The sequence below is a fragment of the Manis javanica genome, chromosome 15 (genome assembly GCF_040802235.1).
Source record: "Manis javanica isolate MJ-LG chromosome 15, MJ_LKY, whole genome shotgun sequence".
Lineage (NCBI taxonomy): Eukaryota > Metazoa > Chordata > Mammalia > Pholidota > Manidae > Manis > Manis javanica.
This window is the reverse complement of record NC_133170.1, coordinates 4,385,445-4,398,224: the sequence shown is the minus strand read 5'-3', so window position 1 is coordinate 4,398,224 and position 12,780 is coordinate 4,385,445. Positions and strand designations below refer to the sequence as shown.

Sequence of the window (12,780 nt, the reverse complement as noted above, 5' to 3'; positions counted from 1 at the left end):
AACTGGTAACTCATGTTCATGCACAAGTAATTTATGCATTAAAACCAAATAAATAATCAAATTATTTAAATCTAGCCTAACTTCATTTAAGAAAGAACATTGAAAATAGTTGCTTCTCTATTAGTAAAGGTAACTAAATTATATCCCTGAAAAATTTAAGACATTTCTATTGTATACCTGTGTGATCTATAGATCCTTGCTTTAGTGTTACCCAGATATGCCAAAGGACCAAAAGGAAACTTCCCGTTCAGATTTGTCCCTAGGCAGTCCACGTTCCCCAGAGCAGCTGCACGTGCTGCTCCGCGTTCCCCACCCGACATGCTCCTACTTATGCCTCAATTTACCCAAATCATTCTATGCAAAAAGCTTTCATTTTTCTTCCCGCTTTCTTTTGAACTTAATGCACTTCTCCATATCTTTTGCTCTTAAAAATCAGATCGTTACATCCATGGGTGTATAAAATTGAAAGAATTTATCATAGTTGTCAGAGATTATTTGTATCTAATAAGTACGTTTTGATTAAATATTGTCAATACGTTAACCGGAACTACCTTACATTGGATTAGCACAAAATAAGATAATCAAGGCTATTTCATCATGTGTCAGTGCTGTATGAGGAAGGGTTATTCAGAACAGGGGTGGAGTTAATCTGTTAGGCTTTCTGAGGAGAATGCAATGATGTACACGGTTGGTAGAGAAGCATATGGAAGATGAATATGGGGTGACAATGCGTGAATAGAGACCAGAAGATAAAGCCCCTCAAAACATGGAGGGAAAAACAAGTATAATGAAGTCTGAACCCCCTGGGTGCTGCTGTCACCCCTCTACACACTCTGACCCTTACAGCAACCTGAGGAAGGGGTTCTGCTATAACCCCCAAAGCACAGGTAAGGATTTGAGGCGCCAAGAGATCAGGCAAGTTGCCTAAGGACCCCGTCCTGGCCGGTGGCAGGAAATCTGCCTCCCGAGCACCTGCTTCCACGTCCTGCGTGCACAGCAGGTTCACGGTGAGGGCGGTGGTGGGAGGGCGCCTTCATTCTCGACTGCAGGTTTGAAATACTTGGTTTTGATGAGGAGCTGGATTCATTATAAATTAGAATGTGGGAGAAAAGAGTGTAAAGGATGATAAATTACACTTTTGACGATCTTTTATTATATTCTGAATTATCTTCATTATTATTTAAATGTAAACCTGTATTTCTGAGCGGGGTCTTTCGCCTCTGATGAAGTTGGAATGCCATAGTTTCATCGCTTTTGTCTGCGTACCTTCTTACATGCATCTCTCTTCAGGGCACCGTATGCCTACAGGCAGCTTGGCTCATTTGCATCCTCAAGGGAAACACCTTCTGTATTGGGCGTCTTCTGTGTGGGAAGCACAGTGCTATTTATAATTAGTTAAGTATATAAAAGGTGTTCCCTATTTCAAGACGGTTTCTAAGTGTGTACTGGGAGAGGAGTGGGGACAGAACAGAAACCGCCTTAATATACGGCGGGCAGTAAGTGCCGTAATTCAAAGATAAAAGTCTGTTGGGCTTCAGAAAAGGCATTTCTGTTGGGATCTTTGGCCCCTTGGTCCCTCCATCTCTGTCCCTTCCTCTTTTCCTCTCTGCCTCACTCCCTGTTTTCCTTCCTTCCTTTTATGTTCCACGTGGGCCCTTAAAGATGATTTTAGTAATTTGCCAGTCAAATCTATTTCCTGGGCATTGTGCTAGGTTGCAGAGGTACAGGCTGAATTGCAACAGCGTCCATGCCTTTCACTCGTTAGGAAACACGTAGGCACGCCTGGCTCAGGGTGCTGAGGGCTGTGTTCAACAGACGGGATGGGAGCTGGAGGAGGAAGTGGGTGTGCGGCCTGGGAGTTGGAAGCAAGGACTTCCTGTGTTAGAAATCTTGAAGCTGTTCCTTCAAAGCGTGTCTTTTTGCTGGGTGACAACTGGACATTGAGGACCACAGAAACAGCATAAAGGAAGGTAATGAGGTTTGAAAAATTGTATGTTGTGTTTGGGGGAATGTCCTGGAACAGTGGGGTTTTAGAAAAATTTTATATGGCACTGTGGCTTGGTCATATCTAAAAAAGATAAGAACTACAGGCTCTGGAGAGATCGGGTTCCAGGTGGGTCCTGGAAGCTCATGGGCATTAAGTTGGTGCCATCAAACCACACAACTGTCCCCTCAAATCCCTTGGACACACTTTAATTCTGAGAATTCAGAAATTTCTTCCAACCTCCTCCTTCCTCTGACCTGGTATCCTGGATTTTAAGGTTTTCTTTTCTTTCTTAATCCTTAATTTTGGGTAGTGGAAGGAGCATCGTCACGCTGCCCGCAGACTTGACTCCCATCCTTGTTCTGAATATCCTTCCTTATAGGCACATGATTGAATAGCCTTGATCGTCTTATTGTGCACTCGTCCAAAATAAGGTAGTTTTGATTATTATATACCTGACATATAATATTTTCATTATCTGTTACTTTGATTTTCTAGTTGATACAACATTGCTGTGCTCCACGTTCCTAAGGCTTCTCTCTGCTTACTACGGTCACTCCCCTTTTTCTGCACCCATTCAGGGCAAGGTAGACAACTGAAAGATCAAGCATTTCTTTGTGGAAATTCAGATTCCTGTCCTGGAAAAGCAGCAGTGAGTGATGGCTGTCTTTCACGTGTGGCATCAACAAAATTTAGAATATTTATATTCTCATTTCTTCCATGTCATGAATGAAGGCAGGGCACTAGCATTTACTGTGCTAAGGCACTAATTTCCCAGAGGTCATTCGGTGAGCAAACAGATGCCCAGAAGCATAAACAATGTGTCCAATTGGTGGAGCCTCAGGTCTTCTGACTTCAATCTATAAGCTTTTCTCCATATTCTACTGCCTCTTTCATGAAAAATGACTCTTATGTGGTAGACTGACATATTACTCTGCATATATTTGTGGTGCTAATCTTATTTTATTTTCCTAACCAATTTCCAGGATGACTTTTGCCTTATTTTGTTTCCATCTAGATGTAAGGGCTTAGAGAAAAACCACACAGGGTCCAGTTTTCCAGCCTCCTAAAAGGAAGAAGTACAGGTTTTTCATATGCTTACCTTTCTTTTTTTCTTTAACAGGTATGTGAGAAAGCGAGCAGTCCCAAACTGGTGCAACTGCTCTTAAATAGCGGGTCCCGTGAGCAAGATGTTCGGAAAGCGCTGGCGATTAGTGCCGGGAAAGGTGACAGCGCCATCGTCAGCTTACTCCTACGGAGGCTTGCCCTGGATCTGGCCAATAACAGCATTTGCCTAGGAGGATTTGGCTTAGGAAAAATCGACCCTGCTTGGCTTGGTCCTTTATTTCCGGAAAAGACATGTAATTTCAGAAAAGAAACGAGTAAGTATTAGCGGGAAGATTTTGTACAACTGTTGTTTTTAGCAGTATTTTTTTTTCCAATCACTAATTTCTTCAGTTAGGTTCCATTCCAGTTTGGTGAACCTGAAGCCCAGAATATTGTAAAGGTTTGGATACCCCTTTTTTTTGGTCATGAAATGCTGGAAAGTGATACCATATTTAAGTTCTTTAAGGACCAGCAGATACATATTTTATAAAGACAGAACAAAAGAACAGGATCTGTCTGAAGGGTTACTTTGTTAAAAATGTATTTTATTTTTCATTATAAATATAAGCCATGCTCATTGTCAAAATAGGAAAATATATAAAAATCATAAGGAAGACAGGAACAATCACTTATTTTATCCCTTATAGGTAATGAATGTAGATTTGTTTTACTAGGCTTTTATATGCTTACATATACATATGCATTAAAATATACAGGGAGAAGCATATACACACGTAGACCTTGTATTTTCAAGTGAATATACTTTTCAGTTTCTCAACATTTCGATTAAAGGTTTCTATTTTAAAGTTAACGTGTATTTTGCATATGTCATGTTATCATTGTATATATATATGTATTTATGTATTTGTATTGACAAGTGATCACCATCCTCTGTTAACATTTCTGTCTGTTAAGCTGTTGCCCCGTTATTCGCACTGAAAGTGTTTTTCAAGCTGGGGCTCCCAGCTCCGTCTGTAGCTGACTCCCATGACTTCCGTCCCCACAGTGGCCATTTCCGTGACTTTTCACCCTGAGGACTCTCTTGTGACTGACACGTTTGGTTTACTGCCGTTTTTCTCATGCACTTACCTGGCAAACCCCCATTCCTGATCAGTCTGGCAGCCTTTTCTCCTCGCCTTCCCTGAGAGAGCTGAATGCTGCTAGAGAAATGTACCCTTCTGCATGTATTGCTGCCTCTACAAATTCAAGTTCTCCAGTCTCCTGGTGGCCCTGGAAGACTCAGTCAGGCTGAATTTCCTGCAGTTTCTTACCTGCTTCTTATATTCTTATTACCCCCAGGCTTCCCCCAGTGTTACTCTCTCTACCCAACTCCCTTACCTTCTCTCTCCTCCTGGCTGTCTCTTCACTCTTCTGGCCTCAGCATCAGATCCCTTTTCACAAGAAAGCATTCCTTCCCACGTGAAGTCTGGGTGGAAGGTCCTCCTTCATGCTCCGGTAGCACCTGTATGTTATCTCACTGTCACCTACCACATTACATAATTGTTCTTTCCTTTTTATGATGTACCTTTGGTAGATTATATGCATCATGAAGTCAGGGTCCATTTTTTACATCGGCAAAAACTTAAAATTTGGTAATAAATTATGTTGATAAACATATGTGGAAGCAGCTATCTGACCCATTGAAATGAGTTTAAATTGTCCTCTTTTAAGGGGATGTCCACTAATATTTTAAATGTACATCCATACTTTTGACTCTGTAATACATTGATGGAAATCCATGGTACAGGCATTCTTAAATGCATTCATTCTTACTGAACAAAAAATTATATTCAAAGATGCATAATCAAATAGTTATAATAGCAAACCAAAATATTAGAGAAAAACTCCTAAGTGTTTCCCAAAAGGAACTATTCAAGTCAGTCATAGTACATTCATGCAATGGAATGCTCTGCAATTATTGGGAAAAAAGAAATATCTAGGACACCCAAATGTTCAGATATAGAGTGTATTGTTAAATGGAAGAAATAAAAGCATAGGACGGCATTTTTAGTATGTTAATGTTGGTGAAACACCATTGGAATATGGTCGTCATAAATGTTCAAATATGAAAGGCTATGTCAGGAAAAAACTCCAGAAATATGTTCCCTCTCTGCCTCTGGGGACTTAGGAAAATAATGAACTCCAGTTAGCTGCCCTGTTTCATCATTGCATCCATGTCACATGCCAACAACCTGCTTACTTTAATCTTTGTTTTTGATGGAGAGGAATTATGGGCCCGTTGGAAAGGGGTAAAGGGAGATTTACCATCCACTGTATTCCCATTGTTCTGCATGAAATTTTTACCATTGACAAGTCTTACCAATCAGGAAAATGCAATAATGTTATTCGTTTGATTGAAGGGCATAGCCATAGCCTTATTGGCAGCCAGTCTGAGTAAACAACATTTTGGATACACATCTTTAAAACATTTTTCAGCTACTACTTGACCGAGTCACATAGACATGCTATAATGTGAGCTACGATAGTAGTATTTGAAGATCTTCCAGGCTATATGTAGGAAAATGAGGACTCGCCAACTTAGAAAATGTAATAAAATAGTAGGAAGGACATTAACTTGGAAATCCCATCCAATTTCCTGATATCCCTTAGCAAATAGGTTATAAAAAATATCGTTTATTGAGCATCTTCTCTGTTCTGCGCTCTGTGCTGACCGTTTCATATGCATTTCCTTTCATGTTTCCCGTGAGCCCATGCAGCATATATTGCTGCCCTCGCTTCCCATGTCAGGACCCTGAGGCTCAGAGAGCTCATTTCACCTTCAAGAGGTGCCTATGATCAGAGCACAGGCCTGGCTGGCTTTGAAGCCCGAACCCTTTCCTCTGTCGAGTTAGTTTCATCAAGAGTCAATTTCGCCACCTACACCAAAGCTTTGTGTACATTTTTATGATTTTTAACAAATGTAAATTCACCGTGTGCTGTTTATGCAGTATCACGATTGTAAATTGACTTGGTGAGTAAGAATTTAAAAAAATTTGTACAAGTATGAGACTGTATAAGGAATTTTGGTATGATACGTGTTGTGTTTGTCTAATTGTTGGCATCTAAGTTGCTGGCGTATCTTTTTGTTTACAGATATCGGATCCACCCTTGCAAGAATGGTGCTCAGGCATCAGAGGGAGAGTGACGTGGGGGAGGGGGCAGCCTCAGGCAGCGACGGGAACCTGTCAGAAGTCCTTGATAAACTTGATGAATGGACCTTCATTCCTGAGTCTTACGTGGACAGCGTGTTTGGTCAAAGTGATGACCTGGACAGTGAAGGTATTTATTATCAAGAAAATAGTTCCCTTTGTGTTTTAAAATACTTTAAAATACATAGGCATTGGACGATAGAAATTGAGACAAAAGCCTGATTTAATGTATTTGGAAGAACTTAAGGAAAAATGTATTCATTATTGGGAATAATTAATGCTTACTGTAACTCCGGGGGGAAAATCCTGGGATAAAATACCTCTGAAACCCAAATCAGTCAAAGGGAGAAATAAAGTGGGGGAAACCCATTTATTTCTTACAAGCAGTCGTCCACTTCTGCTCTCCCCTGTCTCTGTGCCTGTAGAAGAAGAGGCCCCACCCAGTCTCTCAGGTCCACACATGCCCTGCTTGCCCTTGTAATTAATTATCTATCGATATGGAGAAGGACTGCTTCTCTCCACCCCTTGGAAACACCTATTGATATGGAGATGCACTAAGGCCAGGCAAGAGATTCTGGAAATAATTGCAATTTTACCCACACTTACTAACTCCAGTTAAGGCAATGACTGTCAAGAAAATGTCTTTGCTGGAGCCTTATAATACTGCCCATCACCAGTGACTGGTGACCACTGCAGTGAACACTGCCTCATACTGGCCCCGTCACTGACTAGATCCTTCTGTGGCTTGTGTAAGCAGCTCACCCTTGTTAGAGGTACTGTTGGGTTATCTATAGGAATCAGAGAAAATGTACGTGAAGTGGAAGAGTGCATGGCAAATAGGGCTCAAATTATTTTACCTTTATCTGAATTAAAAATAATATCAAATTTTAATAGCTCACTTGAGAGAACTTAAAATTGACAGGGCAATATACATAATATCAGCAATTAGGGCTGATAAATTAAACAAAATGCAGTTTGGTAAGAATGGGGTCACATGCTTTTTCATTAATATAGTATGACTGAAAACTTTGGGTGATAGAATAGAGGAATTTGAGATGGCAAAAATACAGTTTATTCCAAAATCTCATGTCTCAAGTCCAAGTATTTTTTAAAACCAACTTTATTGAGAATATAATCAATATAAAATGCACCCATTTGTTTATTTTCATGGGTTTTGAAAAACTTGCACATGCATCTAATCATCACCACGGTCCAGTTATGCAACGTTTCTATCATCCAGGAAAATTCCTTTTATGCCTCTTCACAAAAACTATCCACCCCCCCAGGACCTTGGCAACCACTAATCTGCTTTCTGTCACTGTAGATTAAATGAGTATTTTCTTCAGTTCCATGTTAATAGAGTCACAAGGCATGCCCTCTTTTGTGTCTGGCTGTGTTCCAGAGCAGGTGCCCCATGTTATACTCCCACCAGCAATGTGCAGCAGTTCTAGCGGCTCTACATCCTTGTCACGCTGTAACACTTGGTATTGTCCGCCCATTCACTTCTAGCCATTCTAGTTCCAGAAGGTCCTCGCTCATTTCGATTTGATTTTCATTTCCCTGATATTTCCCAATTGATATTGAGAATCTTTTCATGTTCTTGGCCATTCATATATTTTCTTTGTCTAGTGTCTGTTCAAATCTTCTACTTGCTTTCAGTTGGGTTATTGTCATATTATTGTTTTAAAGGAGTTCTTTCTCTATTCTAGGAGAGGTCCTTTGACAGCTATATGAACTGCAAATATTTTCTCCAGCCATAGCTTGTCTTCATTTTATGAATATCATTTTTCAGAGTGCACCACTGTATGGTCTATCCTGTTGAATGTTCCATGAGCAAATTAAAAGAATGGTTTTTCAGATGTTCTTGGATCAAGTCAATGAGGTTAAACCCTTGGATAGTGCTTTTCAGGTCTTCTGTACCTTTACTGATTTTTCTTTCTCCTTGTATTTGAGATAAAATGTTAAAATTGTAATTGTGGATTTGTTAATTCTCCTTTCAATTCTATCAGTTTATGCTTTGTGTATTTCAAAGCTCTATTATTGGGTACACAAACATTAAAAATTGTAACTTTTGTTTTAAATGACCTAAGCTCTTTATGTTGACCAAGTTTGCATTCAGTATCATTTCCTTCCTCCTGAGGAACTCCCTTTTACATTTCTTGTATAGCAGTTCTGTGAGTGACCCTGTACAGATTATTGGGGGTCTTTTTCTATGCCTCTGCTTCAGAACTCCCAGCTAAGTTGGTGTCCAAGAATGTTGTCTCCATCTCCTCATCCGAGGAAAGCTGTAGGGCTTTGTTTAAATTCCTTCTCCTTGTTCCAGTCGCCCTTAAATTACCCCCAGGCAGAAAGCCAGGGTGCTCATAGGCTCACATGGTTTGTTTCTCTTCTTCTAGGGACTACATAGTTCTGCGCTGTCTGTTGCCCAATGTCTGAACATAGTTTAAAATATTTCATCCTGTTATTTGCGGAGGGAGGTTAAGCTTGGTGCTTATTACTCCATCGTGGTTAAACGAATTCTCTTTAAGTATTTTTAAATAAAGGAAAACAGAAAAGCTAACATAAAAATAATTATAAAATGCATATGTTGCTTTAATAAATAATATGCTAATAGAACTTTTTGCAAATGTGAAGTAGAATAATTATGACAATGTAATAATTATATGTAAGTGTAATTAAATAATGAAGTCTATTTTATTAAAATGCTTAGGCATAAAATCATTTACATTATAGGATAAATTAAATTTTAATAATGAACCAAGTAGGAATGCTTTATCCATTTTAAGATTTATACAGAATATTATAAAGTTGATTTTTGGATATGTAGGTTTTGTAATTTGTTTTGACCCTTAAAGTTAATTCCTTATGCTTCTAAAATAAAGCATGGTAGAATTTGAAATCTCATAATTTTCAGAAATGCCTCTATATTCTTTATCCCTAAATAATGTGATTTTCTTGAAAATTCATAGTTTTAAAAGTAGTTCTCCTCTTTCTGAAATCAATATTGCCAGTTAAACTCACTGTGTTTATTTTAATGTCTTCCATAAATGAAACCATAAATATGAAATTTAAGTAGAGATGTACTCAGGATTGCTGAATGTTAAATAATTTAAAGCATGATTCCAATATTTAAAACAATATTTGAAAATTTTCTAAGAAAAATCCAAAGAAACAAAAAAACACATGAATCAGATTTGTGTATAAACTCTGCTTTCTGTACCTGGCATGTGTATTTTTTTTTAACTTGTCCCTTTTCTGCTCTATTATGAGCTCATAAAAGGCATGGATTATTTTCCCTGCTTATCTTTACCAGCACTTATTCAGTGTTTTGGCTATGACAGATATTCAATGAATGTTAGTGGATGAAGAAAAATGAAGCTCAAATTTGAAAATGAAAAGCCAACATATTTTATCATTTCTCTTTCAAAGATGTTAGACAGTAGTTGGGCAATTTCTATTAATGAAAATGTGTTTCATCTTCTGTGATTGAACTGTGATAGCAGCATCTTATGATGGAGACAACATTTCTTACCTGCCTTTATTTTGTCATTGAAAAATAGGAAGCGAAGGCTCATTTCTTGTGAAAAAGAAGTCAAATTCAATTAATGTAGGAGAATTTTACCGAGATGCTGCTTTGCAGCGCTGCTCGCCAAATTTGCAAAGGCATTCCAATTCACTGGTGAGTTACATTGTGATTCTGTTGTGTTTTGTTACTGACATTCTCTCAGTAACTTGATCTTGACATTCTCTCAATGACATAGTTTCATGTGCCAAAGTTAGGTGCTATTGGTATAGAGATTCCCTGATGTATGAAAACTTCATATGTAGAATGAATATATATATATATGTGTGTGTGTGTGTGTGTGTATTTATATTTTATATACATATGATACTTACATGTATATAAAATTCAAAATTTTCAACTGTAGGCTTTTGAGCATGCTTGGGCATATAGGAGCTAAGTTCACTTCCAAATGGTTTTGACCTGTTTTCTTTTCAGAGCTCCATGTCTGTGTGGCCTGGTTCCCTGGATACACGAGCCAGGGACCTTCTAGTGACTCCTAAGGAAACCAGATAGGAACATGTTCTCTTCACTCCAAACAATGATGGTTATTTTATTGTAAATGTCTGTTCATTTAATAGGGACCCATTTTTGATCATGAAGATTTACTGAAGCGAAAAAGAAAAATACTGTCTTCAGATGATTCACTCAGTGAGTATTTGAAGTAATTAATAAATAGATATTGTGAGCAGAACACAGTACTTTGTTAACTTTCCTCTGTTCACATTTTCTTGGTGCCAATTTCATCATATATAAAGCCTTCAGATTATATTTACCTCATGATTTTGCAAACTGTAGAAAACTAAAATGCAAATACGGATTTCAAATTTACCTTTTATGATGTTATATAGGACACTTTTATCCTTTGTACTATTTATTTTTCCTGAAATGCATTACTTAATACCCTCACCAATGTCACTCTTCATCCCCATTTCCAGGTCTGTTGTTCTTTCACACTGCTTATACCACCTGATTAAATATTTATTATTTAGTCTCTCTCTTTGCCCCTGGAATGTAAGCTTCATATTGTCCGCTGAATCTCCAGTGCCTTGATGGGGGACTGACACTAGTAAGTGATTAAACATCTATCAAGTGAATTTAAATTACTTGTTTATATTTCCATTGTTTGTTTTTGATAAAAGGGTCATCAAAACTTCAACCCCACATGAGGCATTCAGACAGCATTTCTTCCCTGGCTTCTGAGAGAGAATATATTACATCATTAGACCTGTCAGCAAATGAGCTAAGAGACGTTGACGCCCTAAGTCAGAAATGCTGTATAAGTGGTCATTTGGAGCATCTTGAAAAGCTGGAGCTTCACCAGAATGCACTCACGGCCTTTCCGCAGCGACTATGTGAAGTAAATTTCATTTAGCCTTATTACTCGCAGGATACTTGAAGAGCTTTTGTATTTCTGTCTAAACTGGCATGCTTAAATCTTTAAAAAAAAAAAAAGGTTCTATTTTTGTGTCATTGGACAATAGTTCTTCCACTCTTCTTGTTTTCACACAAGTTCTTAGCGTGTTGGTTGGTCAGAAACATCCTTACTGACAGGCACTGGCAATGGAGAGCCGATTAAAGAGGAATTCTGGGTTCTGTCCTGGTGATGCACAGGACGTGTTAGAGTCTATCAAGGCTACATGTTGATTTGATAAAGGATCATACCTGTTTTAAAAAAAAACAGTTTTGCTGCAAATGCATTTTCCCTTTTTCTAACCTATAAAATTTACAGCACTTTTGAGACTTTTAAAGGCAACATTGCATGATTTTTTAAAAGAATATTGATGTGGTGTCTTTCCCTTAATGTTTATATATCTGGAGACAGAAAAGAAAGAAAGATGACCTCCCTCGCATCTCAGTGTCTAAAATGTGTTCTTTCTCTCTTCTCCTCTGCTGTGCCTGCACAAATCCTACAAGCAAGAGACCCAGTTTAAATGTCACTTTCTTGCCCTCTGCTTTCCTCTGCTCCCCTCTTCCCTACAAGCTTGGTTGGCTACCCACCTGGCTGGCACTTCTCTGGGGCCCAGGTTATCCCCCAGTGCTCATTCCCTTATACCTGGTGGTCTAAGGTGGGTTTCCTGACCAGGTCTGGAGCTCCTTGAGAACAGGAACCGTTTCAGGCTTGTTCATTTCCATCCCTGCTGCCTACAGAAGTCTAACATACAGTAGAAGCTCAGTAGGTGACAACTGAATTCATTTGTGAAGGAATTAATAACTGACACTTAGTAGACCTTCAGTAAATGTTTGTTAAAGAGCAAGTACATGAAAACAAGAGACTTAGACCAGCTCAGAACCTTCTCTTTAGGAAATTTCAAATCAACATCACTGTATGGCACTTTTTTGTTACTGATTGTACCAATGTCTATTTACAAGAAAATTTCCTGATTAAAATTTGAGAGTAAATAAAAATCTTTCCTTCTGAATAAAATGGTTGTTTCTGAAACAGTGGCAGACATTTTGAAACTACTTCTGGGTCAAGATCCATTAAGAAGCCTTTCTAATCAGCTCGAACTCTTTAGAATGTCTTGTGAGGATAAATGTATTGATATAGAAAGAAGAACATAGAGAAGAGATTAAGTTTGGTATTTTACTCCTTGGACAGTCATCCATACCAAATTTTAAAAATTGACATAATATGTAAATGAAGGTTTGCTATTATTCTAAAAAAATTAGAAATTACCTAAAAATAGAAAACAGAAATTTGAAACAAAAATTCCATAAAGAGAAAGGACGTTCTAAAATGAAACATGTATTAAACACAATGACTACTTTTATGGTTAAATCTTACTTATGTTAAAGTACGTAACAATTTCTGAAAGCTAGTGTTTAAAAAAATGAAGTATTCCCAGGATCGTGTTTTACCGCTTATTTATTAAATCATTTGTTCAAGCACATGTATTAAAAGCGGAATTAAACTCTTAGGCCTTTTCTGTGTATCTGCCTTTGACAGTCTGTTATGTTTTTCCTTGCTTAACCGA

General features: G+C 38.2%; 1 protein-coding gene across 6 annotated transcripts in view; it reads left to right on the top strand.

Moving 5' to 3' along the window:
* Window positions 1–12,780, top strand: part of LRRK2 (leucine rich repeat kinase 2) — a 120,037-nt gene that overhangs the window by 42,269 nt on the left and 64,988 nt on the right. For all 6 annotated transcript variants that reach the window (XM_073223795.1, XM_073223792.1, XM_073223793.1 and 3 more), the window contains 5 exons: window positions 3,108–3,366; window positions 6,185–6,370; window positions 9,801–9,919; window positions 10,384–10,453; window positions 10,945–11,162. In XM_073223795.1, the coding sequence (XP_073079896.1) occupies window positions 3,108–3,366; window positions 6,185–6,370; window positions 9,801–9,919; window positions 10,384–10,453; window positions 10,945–11,162 (852 nt within the window). The remainder of the gene's footprint in view (window positions 1–3,107; window positions 3,367–6,184; window positions 6,371–9,800; window positions 9,920–10,383; window positions 10,454–10,944; window positions 11,163–12,780) is intronic.